The 17336-nt window shown below is 44.3% G+C and overlaps 1 protein-coding gene across 1 annotated transcript; it reads right to left on the bottom strand.

Moving 5' to 3' along the window:
* Window positions 1-14485: 14485 nt before the first annotated feature.
* LOC109740322 (protein OCTOPUS-like) lies at window positions 14486-16909 on the bottom strand. The gene has a single exon (XM_020299365.4). It carries the CDS (start codon window positions 16627-16629, stop codon window positions 14686-14688), a length of 1944 nt encoding a protein of 647 aa, XP_020154954.1. The 5' UTR covers window positions 16630-16909; the 3' UTR covers window positions 14486-14685.
* Between the last annotated feature and the right edge of the window lie 427 nt (window positions 16910-17336).

The following is a 17336-nucleotide window of genomic DNA, read 5'->3' as shown; positions in this document are numbered from 1 at the left end:
ACAAATCATATAGTTTGGCTATGCTCCATCTTCGTCACACAAAAATGCTCTAATCATGCACAACCCCGATGACAAGCCAAGCAATTGTTTCATACTTTAGTATTCTCAAACTTTTTCAACTTTTCACGCAATACATGAGCGCGAGCCATGGACATAGCACTATAGGTGGAATAGATTGGTGGTTGTGGAGAAGACAAAAAAGAGGAAGATGGTCTCACATCAACTAGGCGTATTAATGGGCTATGGAGATGCCCATCAATAGATATCAATGTGAGTGAGTAGGGATTGCCATGCAACGGATGCACTAGAGCTATAAATGTATGAAAGCTCAACAAAAGAAACTAAGTGGGTGTGCATCCAACTTGCTTGCTCACGAAGACCTAGGGCATTTGAGGAAGCCCATTGTTGGAATATACAAGCCAAGTTCTATAACGAAAATTTCCACTAGTATATGAAAGTGACAAAATAAGAGACTCTCTATTATGAAGATCATGATGCTACTTTGAAGCACAAGTGTGGAAAAAAGGATAGTAACATTGCCCCTTCTCTCTTTTTCTCTCTCTCTTTTTTGGGCCTTCTCTTTTTTTAATTTGGCCTTTCTTTCTCTCTTTTTTTGGGCCTTCTCTTTTTTATTTGGCCTTTCTCTTTTTTTCCTCACACGGGACAATGCTCTAATAATGATGATCATCACACTTCTATTTATTTACAACTCAAGAATTACAACTCGATACTTAGAACAAAATATGACTTTATATGAATGCCTCCGGCGGTGTACCGGGATGTGCAATGAATCAAGAGTGACACGTATGAAAAATTATGAATGGTGGCCTTGCCACAAATACGATGTCAACTACGTGATCATGCAAGGCAATATGACAATGATGAAGCATGTCATAATAAATGGAACGGTGGAAAGTTGCATGGCAATATATCTCGGAATGGCTATGGAAATGCCATAATTGGTAGGTATGGTGGCTGTTTTGAGGAAGGTAAATGGTGAGTTTATGGTACCGACGAAAGTTGCGCGGTACTAGAGAGGCTAGCAATGGTGGAAGGGTGAGAGTGCGTATAATCCATGGACTCAACATTAGTCATAAAGAACTCACATACTTATTGCAAAAATCTACAAGTCATCAAAACCAAGCACTACGTGCATGCTCCTAGGGGGATAGATTGGTAGGAAAAGACCATCGCTCGTCCCCGACCGCCACTCATAAGGAGGACAATCAAAGAAACACCTCATGCTTCAAATTTGTTACACAACGGTTACCATACGTGCATGCTACGGGACTTGCAAACCTCAACAAAAGTATTTCTCAAATTCACAAATACTCAACTAGCATGACTCTAATATCACCATCTTCATATCTCAAAACAATCATCAAGCATCAAACTTCTCATAGTATTCAATGCACTTTACATGAAAGTTTTTATTATACCCATATTGGATGCCTATTATAATAGGACTATTTTTATTGCCAAAGCAAATTACCATGCTGTTCTAAAAGACTCTCAAAATAATATAAGTGAAGCATGAGATATCAATATTTTTTATAAAATAAATCCACCACCGTGCTCTAAAAAGATATAAGTGAAGCACTAGAGCAAAATTATCTAGCTCAAAAGATATAAGTGAAGCACATAGAGTATTCTAATAAATTCCGATTCATGTGTGTCTCTCCTAAAAGGTGTGTACAGCAAGGATGATTGTGGTAAACTAAAAATCAAAGACTCAAATCATACAAGATGCTCCAAGCAGAACACATATCATGTGGTGAATAAAAATATAGCCTCAAGTAAAGTTACCGATAGACGAAGACGAAAGAGGGGATGCCTTCCGGGGCATCCCCAAGCTTAGGCTTTTGGTTGTCCTTTAATTTTACCTTGGGGTGCCTTGGGCATCCCCAAGCTTCGGCTCTTGCCACTCCTTATTCCAAAATCCATCAAATCTTTACCCAAAAACTTGAAAACTTCACAACACAAAACTTAACAGAAAATCTCATGAGCTCCGTTAGTATAAGAAAACAAACCACCACTTTAAGGTACTGTAATGAACTCATTTTTTATGTATATTGGTGTTAAACCTACTGTATTCCAACTTCTATATGGTTCATACCCTCCGATACTACCCATGGATTCATTAAAATAAGCAAACAACACACGAAAAACAGAATCTGTCAAAACAGAACAGTCTGTAGCAATCTGACTAAATAGAATACTTATGGAACTCCAAAAATTCTGAAATAAATTGGTGGACGTGAGTAATTTGTCTATTAATCATCTTCAAAAAGAATCAACCTAAAAGCACTCTCCAGTAAAAAATGACAGCTAATCTCGTGAGCGTAAAAGTTTCTGTTTTTTTACAGCAAGATCGCAAAGACTTCACCCACGTCTTCCCAAAGGTTCTACTTGGCAAAAACACTAATTAAAACATAAAACCACATCTAAACAGAGGCTAGATGATTTATTTATTACTAAACAGGAACAAAAAGCAAAGAACAAAAATAAAATTGGATTGCCTCCCAACAAGCGCTTTTCTTTAAAGCCTTTTTAGCTAGGCATTGATAATTTTAATGATGCTCACATGAAGACAAGAATTGAAGCGCAAAGAGAGCATCGTAAAACACGTGAAAAACACATCTAAGTCTAACATACTTCCTATGCATAGGCATTTTGTAAGCAAACAAATTTTCAAGGCAAGCAAAAACTAGCATATGCAAGGAAGAAGAAAGAGACGATAGCATTCTCAACATGTAGAGACGTAATTTAGTAACATGAAAATTTCTACAACCATAGTTTCCTCTCTCATAATAATTACATGTAGGATCATAAGCAGATTCAACAACATAGCTATCACATAAAATATTCTCTTTATGAACCACATGCATGCAAAGTTGACACTCTTCCAAAATAGTGGGATTAACATTAACTAAAGCCATGACCTCTCCAAACCCACTTTTATCAAAAAATTCATAAGATTGAAAATCCTCCAAATATGTGGGATCTAAAGTTGACACTCTTCCAAACCCACTTACAATATTATTGCAAACACTACTATCAATCTCATATTCATCATGGGGCTTAAATAAATTTTCAAGATCATAAGAAGAATCACCCAAATCATGATCATTGGAACAAGTAGTAGACATAGCAAAACTAGCATCCCCAAGCTTAGGGTTTCACATACTATTAGCACAATTTACATCAAGAGAATTTATAGTAAAATCATTGCAATCATGCTTTTTATTCAAGGAGCTATCGTGAATCTCTTCATAAATTTCTTCATCACAATTTTCAGATTCATGAATTTCAAGCAAAACCTCATAAAGATAATCTAGTGCACTCAAATCACTAGAAATTGGTTCATCATAATTCGGTCTCTGAAAAAGATTAGCAAGGGGATGAGGATCCATAAACTTTTAGCAAGTGAAGATGCCGACAAAAAGAAGGCACATGGTAACACAAGATCGAACGGAAGGAGGGCGAAGAAAAGGCAAAGGTTTTCGAAAATCATTTTAGAAGTGGGGAGAGGAAAACGAGAGGCGAATGGCAAATAATGTAATGCGGGGGAGAAGAGTTTGTGATGGGTACTAGGTATGTCTTGACTTGAGCGTAGATCTCCCCAGCAACGGCGCCAGAAATCATTCTTGCTACCTCTCGAGCATGCGTTGGTTTTCCCTTGAGGAGGAAAGGGTGATGCAGCAAAGTAGCGTAAGTATTTCCCTCAGTTTTTGAGAACTAAGGTATCAATCCAGTAGGACATAACACGCAAGTCACCTAGTACCTGCAAAAACAATCAAGAACCTTGCAACCAACGCGATTAAGGGGTTGTCAATCCCTTCACGGTCACTCGCAAAAGTGAGATCTAATAAAGATAGTAAGATAAATATTTTTGGTATTTTTGTTGTATAGATTGGAAACTAAAGATTGCAAAATAGTAAAACGAGATGTGATGTAAATAAAAGAGATGCAATATAATAAGAAAGAGACCCGGGGGCCATAGGTTTCACTAGTGGCTTCTCTCAAGATAGCATGTATTACGGTGGGGGAACAAATTACTGCCGAGCAATTGATAGAAGAGCGCATAGTTATGAGAATATCTAGGCAATGATCATGAATATAGGCATCACGTCCGTGTCAAGTAGACCGAAACGATTCTGCATCTACTACTATTACTCCACACATCGACCGCTATCCAGCATGCATCTAGAGTATTAAGTTCATAAGAACAGAGTAACGCATTAAGCAAGATGACATGATATAGAGGGATAAACTCAAGCAATATGATATAAACCCCATCTTTTTATCCTCGATGGCAACAATACAATACGTGCCTTGCTGCCCCTACTGTCACTGGGAAAGGACACCGCAAGATTAAACCCAAAGCTAAGCACTTCTCCCATTGCAAGAAAGATCAATCTAGTAGGCCAAACTAAACCGATAATTCGAAAAGACTTGCAAAGATATCAAATCATGCATATAAGAATTCAGAGAAGAACCAAATCTTATTCATAGATAAACTTGATCATAAATCCACAATTCATCGGATCTTGGCAAACACACCGCAAAAGAGTATTACAGCGAATAGATCTCCAAGAACATCGAGGAGAACTTTGTATTGAGAACCAAAGAGAGAGAAGAAGCCATCTAGCTAATAATTATGGACCCAAAGGTCTGTGGTAAACTACTCACACATCATCGGAGAGGCTATGGTGTTGATGTAGAAGCCCTCCGTGATCGATTTCCCCTCCGGCAGATCGCCGGAAAAGGCCCCAAGATGGGATCTCACGGGTACAGAAGGTTGCGGCGGTGGAAAAGTGGTTTCGTGGCTCCCCCTGATGTTTTTAGGGTATAAGAGTATATATAGGCGAAAGAAGTACGTCGGTGGAGGTCTGTGGGGCCCACGAGGGCGGGAGCACGCCTACCCCCTGGGTCGCGCCCTCCTACCTCGTGGCCGCCTCGCAGGGTTCCAGACTTCAACTCCATGTCTTCTGGATTGCGTTTGTTCCAAGAAAGATCATCGCGAAGGTTTCGTTCCGTTTGGTATTCCTTTTCTGCAAAACACTTAAATAGGCAAAAAAACAGAAACTGGCACTGGGCCTTCGGTTAATAGGTTACTCCCAAAAATAATATAAAACAGCATATTAAAGCCCATTAAACATCCAAAACAGATAATATAATAGCATGGAACAATAAAAAATTATAAATACGTTGGAGACGTATCAAGCATCCCCAAGATTAATTCCTGCTCGTCCTCGAGTAGGTGATTGATAAAAACGGAATTTTTGATGTGGAATGCTACCTAACATAATTTCAATGCAATTTTCTTTATTGTGGCATGAATGTCCAGATCCGAAAGATTCAAGACAAAAGTTTAATATTGACATAAAAATAATAATACCTCAAGCATACTAACAAAGTAATCATGTCTTCTCAAAATAACATGGCCAAAGAAAGTTCATCCCTACAAATCATATAGTTTGGCTATGCTCCATCTTCGTCACACAAAAATGCTCTAATCATGCACAACCCCGATGACAAGCCAAGCAATTGTTTCATACTTTAGTATTCTCAAACTTTTTCAACTTTTCACGCAATACATGAGCGCGAGCCATGGACATAGCACTATAGGTGGAATAGATTGGTGGTTGTGGAGAAGACAAAAAAGAGGAAGATGGTCTCACATCAACTAGGCGTATTAATGGGCTATGGAGATGCCCATCAATAGATATCAATGTGAGTGAGTAGGGATTGCCATGCAACGGATGCACTAGAGCTATAAATGTATGAAAGCTCAACAAAAGAAACTAAGTGGGTGTGCATCCAACTTGCTTGCTCACGAAGACCTAGGGCATTTGAGAAAGCCCATTGTTGGAATATACAAGCCAAGTTCTATAACGAAAATTTCCACTAGTATATGAAAGTGACAAAATAAGAGACTCTCTATTATGAAGATCATGATGCTACTTTGAAGCACAAGTGTGGAAAAAAGGATAGTAACATTGCCCCTTCTCTCTTTTTCTTTTTTCTTTTTTTTTGGCCTTCTCTTTTTTTTATTTGGCCTTTCTTTCTCTCTTTTTTGGCCTTCTCTTTTTTATTTGGCCTTTCTCTTTTTTGTCTTCACACGGGACAATGCTCTAATAATGATGATCATCACACTTTTATTTATTTACAAGTCGGTACTTAGAACAAAATATGACTTTATATGAATGCCTCCGACAGTGTACCGGGATGTGCAATGAATCAAGAGTGACATGTATGAAAAATTATGAATGGTGGCCTTGCATAAATACGATGTCAACTACGTGATCATGCAAGGCAATATGACAATGATGAAGCATGTCATAATAAACGGAACGGTGGAAAGGTGCATGGCAATATATCTCGGAATGGCTATGAAAATGCCATAATTGGTAGGTATGGTGGCTGTTTTGAGGAAGATAAATGATGGGTTTATGATACCGGCGAAAGTTGCGCGGTACTAGAGAGGCTAGCAATGATGGAAGGGTGAGAGTGCTATAATCCATGAACTCAACATTAGTTATAAAGAACTCACATACTTATTGCAAAAATCTACAAGTAATCAAAACCAAGAACTACGCGCATGCTCCTAGGCGCGCCCTTCTGCCTCGTGGCCGCCTCGCGGAGTTTCAGACTTCAACTCCAAGTCTTCTGGATTGCGTTTGTTCCAAGAAATATCATCGCGAAGGCTTCATTCCGTTTGGATTCCGTTTGGTATTCCTTTTCTACAAAACACTTAAATAGGCAAAAAAACAGAAACTGGCACTGGGCCTTCGGTTAATAGGTTAGTCCCAAAAATAATATAAAAGAGCATATTAAAGCCCATTAAACATCCGAAACAGATAATATAATAGCATGAAGCAATAAAAAATTATAGATACGTTGGAGACGTATCAATGTTTTCTTTCATATGCATGAGCTTTTTTTCAATTTCGCCAACTTTATCCAGATCTGTAAAAAAATACTCAAACTTTTAACATTCCATGATATTTTTGGATTCGTGAACTTTTTCAAATCCCATGAACATTTATTTAACTCGCGAACTTTTTCGACTTCATGATCTTTTTCAATTTCTTGAACTTTTACTGTTAAACATTTTTTTAACTCATGGACTTTTTCCAAATTTCATGAACTTTTTAAATATCTATGAACCCTTTGAAATCCGAGATATTTTTTCAAACTCACCAATTTTTTACAAGAATCATGACTTTTTCTCAAATTGGTTAAAAAATCAAATTTCATGAACTGTTTCAAACTCGTGAACTTTTTCCGAATTCGTGAAGTTTTTCCAAAAGTTCGGCACACTTTGCCAATGATCGAATGAATGAGTCCACCTGAACGAACGAACGAAACAAACAGTCGAGGTGGACAAATGTAACATGTGCAAATAAGTGGGCATTGTGAATGCAGCCCGCTTAGGCGCATACTAGACGCCAAATCAACTAATCGGTGTTGAAGGTGCCGATCAGGAGCTCTCCAGTATAAGCGCGCCCGCGGTAAGGCAGGTTATGTTTCGAGCAGTGTTTGGTCCATCGGGCGAATACAAAGTGGGCCGAAGTCGCTTCTATGGGCCGCTTCAGCGAAATATATCCCCTCCGCGAATACATTGGGTCGGAAGATAGACACAAGGGCAACCCGTTTTTTAGGCCCGTAAATGGCAACCAAATGAGCTTTCGCTGAAGCGGGCCATCTACTACGTCCAATTGGGGCGGCCAACGGCAGCAATGTTTTTTTCTTCGCCGATTCCTATTTGGCGCTGTAGGCTCCCGTTCATGTTGTTTGTGCAAACGGGCGCCTACAAATGTGTTAGACTTCGAACCCACGCCCAGCTCCTTCCAGGGAAACAAGTGTAACAACTAGGCCAACCAAGGACTTCTGCTTTCTAAAGCGTTTTCTTTATTTTATTTTCCCTCTTCAAAATCAAGGTCCCCCAGTTTTGGGTTTCTTTCTAGAAGCTTCCCAAACCGGGTTTTCACTGATTCGCTGGTCATTTTCATGGGCGGTTTTATTTGTTTTTTCTTTTTAATTTTTCCAAATTCATGTTTTTTAATGGTGAACATTTCTCAAATTTCTTGAACTATTTTCACAAAATGTTGAACTTCTCTTGAAATCGATGAAAAAAATTCAAATTCTATGAACTTTTTCCAAATACGGTGAATGTGCTTTTTCAAATCTTATGAACTATTTTCAGTTTTGAATGATTTCTCTAAATTGATGTACTTTTTTTAAATCGATGATTTTTTTAAATTAAATGAGCTTTTTTCAAAATCAATTAATATTTTTCAAATTTGATGAACCTTTTTAAAATTCGATAAACATTTTTCAAAGTGGATGAAATTTTTTGCAAAAAATTGTGAACTTTTTGAAAATTTCATGTACATTTTTTTAAATCACGGATTTTTTGCAATTTTTTTTTCTAAATTCAACAGTTGATTGGTCCATAGTTAACCGGTCAACCGCGACCAGTCAGTAGCGAAGGAAACACGTTGTCTGCTTCTGTTACATTTGCTGCTGTTTTTTAGCTCGCTGCTTCTTTTAGGCAACGTTCGCTGCTAGACCTGACCAGCAAACGAGCATGCGTTTTGGGCCGGGCCCAAGAGATGCGCTAGCCGAGGGCGCCGGAAACCCTAGTTGGCGCCGAAGGCGCTGACTAGGAGCTCCTGTTTTCTCAAAAAAGAAAATAGAAGGATCACCCATTTTCTTCGCTGAGGGATCACGGTTTGGGAACCTTCTCGAAGATTCTTGGCTGGTTTTGGAACCTTCTAAAAGGTTTCTGCACTTGTTTTTTTATTGGAGTTTTTCTTCTCTTTTTGTTTTGTATTCACTGTTTTTTGGCTGTTTTCTTTTCTCTGGTTTATTCTTCTAGTTTTGTGTATTATACAAAAAGTTCATCGTGTATTAAAAAAATGTTCGTCGTCTATCTAAGAAAATGTTCATGGTATTAATAAATGTTCAATGTATTTTAAAATAACGTTCATTGTGTATTGAAAAACAGTTCAACGTATATCACAAAAATGGTCAGTGTGTATTTAAAAATTATTCACTGTATATCACGAAAATGTTCAATGTGTATTAAAAATTTGTTTAGCATATATTAGAAAAATGTTCAATGTATATTTCAAAATTGTTGAGCTTATATGAAACATTGTTCGCGTTTTTAAATTTTGTTCACTTTTTCCAAAATTGTTAATTTGTTGACATTTTCAATCATAATTCACTTCTTTAAAATAAATTCTTTCCAAGAAATGTTGAACATTTTGAAGAAAAAAATGGACTGGCCTTTGTAGCTAGTACTTAAATATTAGCATTGTGTTTTAGCCAGCCAGAGTTGCCATCTCGACTGGCTACCAACGGTGCTTTTGTATGGTGAGGTCGGGAGTTTGACTTCACGTCTCCACTCTTTTTCCCTGAAGTTTTACATTCGACGTTTGCGAATGGGCCGACCCATTTGCACGCACTTCAGCGAAAACTCAACTATTGGACGCACGCGAACATCCAATAGGAGCTTTCATTAGGCAGACCATCCTAGCATTGTGAGAGATGATTCTCGAAAACAAAACAATGAAGCATTGTGAGGGACATGTAGCATCATGCGGCACAGAGGAAATCCTAGCTCTCTTTTTTTCATTAAAAAAATCTTAGATTTGTTGATTATAAACTAACAGCTTAGACACCTTTGAGAAATTAAAAAGTACTTATGTCAAGATTTTTGGGACGGAACATCTCCGGGACGATGGCACGCCAACATTGCAGCCTCATCATTGTATGAGCCCGCCAGTTGTTATTGATGGGAGGAAAAGTCATCAAGATCATTGTCCTACTGGATCAGTTTCCTCGAGAAGAAATCGTTGAAGGTATCACTGTTGGATGATCCACATGTCCAGGATCCCAATCTTAAAACAAGGACAACAATGGTAAAAAGCCGACGTGAGATTTATCAACATGGCAAATCAGAAGTTTCTTATGGCAAATTATGCTACCACGAGGATGAAAATTTCGGTCAAAAAACTGAACATGGCAAGGATTTTGCTATGCTTGCTAAATTGACAGCCTCACGATAACATAATTTGTCATCTCAAATGTTTGATTTGCCACACTTCAAATTATGACGTTCGATTTGTAGCAAAATTCAAGAAGAAGAAAACTAACAGACCTCACACAAGCACCTGGCGCCATACTAATATGACAAACAGAAGGCCAAAGAACCAAACTTCAAAGTGCCGCCTCCAGTACCTCCATAGCCGCTTGTAGCATAAAACAGTTTAGCTATAGCCTGTAGCCGGTTTACCACTCATCTTGAGCCTGTGAGGTACTTCTTGTGTACGTAGATCAAGTCTTTGAAAGGTTTCATATCTCTATCTCTATTTCTAATCTAATATTAAAGGACGGATTATTTCTCCACCTTTTTTTGTCCATCAGATGTTTTTCGTACGTCTTATGTTTCTCGTCCGTCACCGTTGTACATTAAAAAAAAGTGTGTTTTATATTAAAAAAAATAAAAAATTGCTTTCACACGGACTTGAACACTTGCCACTCATGTTGAAACGCAATGCACCAACCAATCCACCAAGCCACAATGTTTTTTGAAAACATAGAGGAATATTACCTTTAATATGCTCCTCTCCCGCGTGCCCTATTGAGCCGGCCAATAGCGGGGAGGGACTCCCCTTTTTCTTTTTCTTTTTCCTTTTTTTTCTTTTTTCTATTTTTTCTTATTTAAAATAATTGGGGAATTTCAGAAAGTTCCAATTTTCAAGAGAAAATGTGAATATTGAAAAATGTTTTAGAAACCGTGCGCCCTATTAGACTGGCCCATGAGTGGGGAGGGACGCCACTGTTTCATTATTTTGTTTTTTCTTTTTTTATATTTTTTTAATAGTTTGGGATTGCAGAAAAGTTCCAAGCTAAAAGAAATGTGAATTTTGAAAAATGTTTCAGAAGTTGTAAGATGTTTGTCAATTTTAAAAAATATCTGCAAATTCAAAACATGTTCATGAATTTTTTAAACAATGTTCACAAAAATAAAAAATGGTTGTGAATTTCAAAAAAGTTTGTTGGTTCAAAAAATGTTCGCTGATTCAAAATCTTCATGCATTAAAAAATAATGTTCATCAAACAAAAAATGTGCACCCATTCCAAAAATGTGTGCCTATTGAAAAAATTGTTCACAAGTTATAACAAGTAATCATCCATTCAAAAAATAATCATCATGCTCTGTAAGAAAATTTCCAATTACTCACAACAAAATTCATGAAGATGCCGTCAATCTCCTAGATTTTGTTGATGGTTTGATTGTTGTTGTTGGCTGCACGCAACATGATCGGTGCCATCCATGCTCATGAACCAGATGTTGCAAACTCCGTCATCGCCTCGATGAGGTCATCAAAATTTTGCCCTGATGTAAAATTTGTGTCACTTTGTTGCCCTAATCCTTTTTTATATATACTAATTATTATATATATTTTTTGCGGGGTACTAATTATTATATTAGTATTAAAGAAAGGAAGGATTCTTCTGTCCAATTATAGTTTCAGCCGTCATCTATCTATCAATGTACCACACAGCTTTTATGTTTCTACGACGCGTGGGCCGAGCTAGGCTGCTCCACACCTTTTTCTTTATTTGATTCAATTGTGGGGCTGCGAAAAATAATACGTTTCCATTTCGCCCCTATGTCAGCCAAGATGGGCCTATTCTGAAACATTTTTTTTCTTTCTTCTCATTCGATTGTGGCATGGAGGTGAGAATGAAACTATGAAGCCGCAAACTGAACTTTGATCATTTTGTGAAGACGGTATGATTGAAAGCATAATTTCTTTTCATCCCGGGAATAATTGTCGTGGATCATAAATTAAATAATGGTTTATATTTTAGTCTTTGCTAGGGAAGTTAAATTTTCTCCTGTTGCAACGCACGAGCATTTTTTTCTAGTTTATATACAAAGGGAGTACTAAAATTTACTCTCCTACATCAATGAAATGCAACTCAACCCTCCCTGCAATTTTTCTGTTTTGAAATGCAACCCATTATCTTTCCTCGGAAAAAAAAAGAGGCGACTTTGGATGCAATCCTCGCAAGTCCGCAAGTGCCCTCGCATTCCGCCATGACGTGGACAAAGGTTTCCACGATTCAGCCAAGACATGGCCGTGATCAAGCCGTCATGTCAAATCTACGAGTACTCCTTCCGTATATTGATGTGAGACGGAGGGAGTACATGTATGTATTGCATGCGTCCCGGCACGAAAGAGACACTCTTTTGAGACAAGGCAAGCAAGCGTATGCAGCCCTGGGTATGGGCCAACAACTTGGCGCGCCACGGTCAACTTCGGCCAGGGCAAGGTTGGCGAATTCAAATAGTCATTCAACTTCCTCCCCCTCTTTTTTCTCTCGGTCTGGCGTACGAGCAGCCCGTGTTTGAAGCAGCCGACAGTGGATTTCGTGATAAGGAACGTACACCGGAGCACGAGTACGTACACAGGAAGCGACGGCACGGCCTGCAAGCTGCAACTGGTGGGCGACAAGGTCGTCAAGGGCGTGGACGGACGAACTCGAGTACAAACAGGCGAGCCTGCTGTTATTCGTATGGACAATGGACTGACGAGCTTGGCGGTACGTCACAGCAAAGTAAAACTTTTTCTGCGGGTAGCAAAGTAATTTCAGGCACGGAGTAATGGGACGTAAATCTTCAGTATCTGGAGGTTCAGAAGAGCATGTACACACTGCCCCCCGGCGTCGAGGCAGTACCTTCATCTGGCTGTTATTCCCGCTGCATATTATGGGTTTAATTGTAATCGTACCGAAAGCCATTATCTGCATACGGGCCAGGTAATATGTTGCGAAAAATGGAGAAAAAAAAAAGCACAGTCCGGGCAGGGTAATGATGGGTTTCCTGTTGTTTCAGTGACAGAGCCCGAGTTGAACGTATGATTGTACAGCCCATGTAGAGCCTTGAGACCTACATACATTGTACGCCTCTAGTACATGATGCGTGTCCTGGAGCGCAAGGCAGAAACGGTGTCCCTGATGATCTACGAGGATGGATGGATGGTTCCATCCTGCATGAAACAGTTGTAGGAGCTGAGCTGACACGGTGACATGCTACTAGTACATCAGATCAGACACACCGGCTGGCCGCAGCAGCAGCACGGCCAGAAACCAGATGACACGCTGCAAGGAAGCAAGCAGCAGACGGCGCGGAGGCACGCTGGCGAGGAGGGCGACGCCGTAAGCTCGCGTCATCATCATACCACCACCACTACTTCGCTTCGCGTGCTCGCCTTCACTGCGGGCTGCGGCTGCCAGCGCCATGAATGCGCGACTTAACAGCTGGATCAGAAGCGATGCGCAGTACAGGCCTGGCCTGGCGTGGCGGCCTGCTACTTCGGCAGCTCACGTACATTCGATGCGCTCGCCCATTCATTCCGCCGTGAGAAACAAGCTCTGGATCACGTGGCCACACGGTTCACTCGCTCGGGACAAAATAGAGGAGAAACGCACGCTAATTAACCAGCGTGTTACCACTAGTGACTGCTCGAAGTTGATTTCAGAAACATATTTTGCGCAAACAACACACTACTAGTAACATGAGCTTGTCGAGGAGCAGCGAAATAGCATCACACCACGCAGCTGTGCCGCGCCCGCGCGCGAACCCCGTTGAAGAACCAACCCCCCTGCCCTTGTGGTTTCTCGTGCACATGTCCGTGATCACGCATCCAGGGCGATCCCAAGTCGATCCAGATCCAGCGCCGCGCTGATTATTACGACTAAATAAGTCGAGCCGGCCTCGACCAAATCAGAACCCCGTGCGCGCGTGCGCGGCGTCCGAACCAACCGACCAGGATCGGCACGAACCGTGGCCCGTGCGAGTGGCCGGACGAATGAAGAAGCAGCAGCGGCGGCGCCACCGTACGTGCCGTGTCGCCTCGGGCCGGCAATGCAATACGGCGTGCCGGGGCGCCCGCGGCACGGCTCGTGGCCGTGGGCGCGCGCCCGCCCGCCGATACGGGGGCAGACGGCGCGGGTGGCCCGGGCCGGGCCGGCACGGCGAGCCCCAGAGCGAGCCTAGGGACCGGCAGAGGAACGTGGGTGCGCGCCCTCTTTAACGGCTTACGAGGCGGCCGCCGCCGCAACTGTCGATGAGTCGATCGGTCAGGTGGCGGCCTGGCAGCCGGGGCCGCGGAGCCCAACGCGGCACGCACTTTCGCCCCCCCGTGGCGTCACCACGGCACGACGACGTGCTTCTGCTTGTTCATGTCAAAGCTACTACTATTCGACAGACACGGTCCCTCCCTCCCTCCCAGTCCCAGAGGAGGAGCAGTAGGACCCGACCCCAGACTTCGACACCAAAGTAACAACATATGAACATCGGGATTTGTAAGCTTCCTACCGAGGTGAACAATGGACAGCTAGCTACCGACGACGGACAGAAGCAATAGCAGAAGAACAGCACGAGACAAACAAGTGATCACATGAGATAAAACCTCGTTCCATTCCATCCAAACCTACACAAGCATGTAATAAAAGGATTTATGACTATACCATTGCCCTTAATCAGACCTTAATCATACTACTACTAAGCCTTAATCACCACTGCTGCTGCTGCAAAGAAACGACTCGACCGGAGTGCCGAGCTACTGGTCAGGTAGTGAAACGAGATGTCACGTCTCAGTACAGCCGGAGCATGCTCCTCGCGAACGACTGCGACCGCAGGTGCCGGCCGCCGTTGGCCGGCAGCCCGGTGGCGCCGCGCCGGCCGCTGGCGCTCCGCAGCGGGGTCAGGTAGAACCGCAGCATGCCGTTGTCCGCGTGGTGCCCCGGCGAGTACCGAGCGCTGCGGTTCCGCTCCAGCACGCACTGGTCTTCCTGTCGCCGCTTGACGCTGCCGTGGCCGTCGACGAAGCAGCGCCGCGAGCTGCCCAGGCCGGCGCTGTTGCTGCTGAACGAGCTGCGCGCGCTGGCGTTGCTGTTGCACCTCTGCATCCCGGCGTTGCCGTACCCGCGGACGCGCAGCTCCGGCCACGGCTCCGAGAACGCCCGGTCCGCGGCGTCGGACGGGCTGCTCCGGCGGCCCGTGGCCCGGCGGTGTATGAAGCCCCACAGGCTCCACGCCTTGCCGAGACGCCGTGGCTTCTTGGCGGGGCCTGGGAACGCGGCGTCCAGGGTCACCGGGAAGTCTTCGATGAGAGAGTTGGAGCTGAACCGTTGGTCGAGCAGGTCTTCGGCATGGTGGAAGTGGTAGAACTCTGAGCTGCCGATCAGCGGGGGCACCGTGGCATTGGTGATGGCGGCCGCTGTGGGTGCTGGCTTTGGGTCGGGCAATTCGAACGACCTTCTCAGCACGGAGCTTGACCGCTCCAGGCTCCGGCGCCTACGGCTGGACGTGTCCATGTAGTAGTCTCGCGTCTGCGCCGAGCCGCCAGGGGTATTGGCGTCGCCGTCGGGCTCCGGCTGCGAGGCATCTTCCACCGGAATTTGGCCATCGGAGCGTTCCACCACGCCGGCAGGTGAGTCCTCGAGCGCGGAGAGGATGGGCGGGAGCCGGGACAGCGGCGGAGGCGCTCGGCCAAGGCCAATGCCTGCGCCGGGGCCGAAGAGGTAGCCGTCCCAGGACGCGCGGGGCCCGTCCCAGGATAAGCCTACATCGTCGACGGACATGCGGCCAGCATCAAGGGAGAATCTTGGGTCTGTGTCGCACGAACGACGGCCTCCGGCGAACTCCGAGCCTGCTTCCCCACGAAGGCGGCTCCGCCGAAGGAACGAGGGCTTGGATGGCTTCTCCGACGGCGGCATTGCCGCGGCCGCTGCCTTGCTGCCGGCTGCCTCCTCCTTCTTGAGCTTCTGCTTGCGCCTCCACTTGTGCCACTTCTTGCTGAAGACCGAGGCAGCGAGCCGGAAGCTCCCGGCGATCTCCTTCAGGTCCATGGGCGGCGGCTTCTTGGGCAGCGAAGATTCAAGATCTATGTGATCCTTCATGGCCTTGACCTCCCCGGTCCCATAAGCTTCGGTCTCCATCTCTCCCGAGGTGCCCACAACCAAGACGGGCTCCACCACCGGAGTTATCTCGTCGGAGCTCTCTGCCATGACGATCTCGTCCTCCAAGAAGATCTCAGGGACGCACGGTCGAGCCGGTGGCAGCTGGTGGAATTCGGCGGGGAGCGCCGCGGCCGCGGCGGAGGACGAGGCGGGGAACGCGCCGAAAGCCGTGCCGTCGCGGACGCGCTCGCGGTCGTCCTGGTGGAACAGCGCCCAGAGCGTGCTGCGCCCGCGCACGTCGCACGACCAGCGCTGCGGCTCGTCCGCGCCGGCCGCGGCGAGCGCGTCGCCCCCGCGCCGGCCGCACGAGAAGGACTTGCAGCGGCGGAGGTCTGGCGGGGCGGCGCCGGAGCCCGACGGCGCCGCGGCGAAAGGCCTGGAGAAGAGGGAGCGGATGGCGGAGGTGGACTTGCGGCCAGGCGCGGCGGCCACGGCGGCGGAGGCCTCGAGGCCGGCCAGGCGCTCGCGGAGGCAGGCGGTGCAGAAGCCGGTGAAGGTCTCCTCCGGGTGCAGGTCGCAGCTCGTCGACACGGACTTGAGCGGCGGCGGCCGCGGCGGCTCCATCTGCAGCGTCATCGCGTCGTCTTCGTCACTTGTCGCGGCGCCAGCGCGCCATCACGTTTCTCGGGCGCGGTGGTACACTGCTCTGCTCTGGCGTCGCGCCGTACCAGTAGTAAGTGGAGTGGTGCAGGCTGGTGTGATGACTGATGAGGGGGCGTGAGTGGACGGGTTCGGGGGCTGGTTCTGGTTTTAGAACGTAGTGCGAGGTAAAAGGATGAAACGGAACACAGACACAGAGATGAAAGTGAAAGGTGAAAGGAAATCACGGGGGGCTGTGACGGCCGTCGTCTCTCTCCCTCTCCTTTCTGCTTCGTTCAAGACTTCAAGCTTTCTACTACCCTCTTGGGGTTTAGAGGTGTTTTGGCTTTTTCCCCATCTTTCGAATGTGCATTTTCCCAAACTATGCAGTAGATGTTCGATGTTTTCTACTGCGTCCGTTCCGAAATAAGATAATTTAGATATTTCAATATGAATTATATACAAACTAAAATAAATGAACAAACATGGTAAATACATTCATATGCATCCGAATTAAAATAAAGTTAGAATATCTTATAATTATGAACAGAGAAAGTATTATATAAACACAATGTTAAAGGCTAGTCGAGGCAGGGAGATTGAACATACTCAAAATATTCTAAAACAAAAAAGTAGGTAAAGAAAAACAAACTATATGACCTCTGATAGTCATGTCAAAGCGATCTACGCCATGCAGTAGCAAC

The sequence above is a fragment of the Aegilops tauschii genome, chromosome 1 (genome assembly GCF_002575655.3).
Source record: "Aegilops tauschii subsp. strangulata cultivar AL8/78 chromosome 1, Aet v6.0, whole genome shotgun sequence".
Lineage (NCBI taxonomy): Eukaryota > Viridiplantae > Streptophyta > Magnoliopsida > Poales > Poaceae > Aegilops > Aegilops tauschii.
Note: the sequence above shows the minus strand (reverse complement) of the source record. Positions and strands in the feature narration are given on the sequence as shown.

Coding starts and splice junctions, on each gene's coding strand:
- LOC109740322 (XM_020299365.4), bottom strand. CDS start 16,629: ATGACGCTGCAGATGGAGCCGCCGCGGCCGCCGCCGCTCAAGTCCGTG.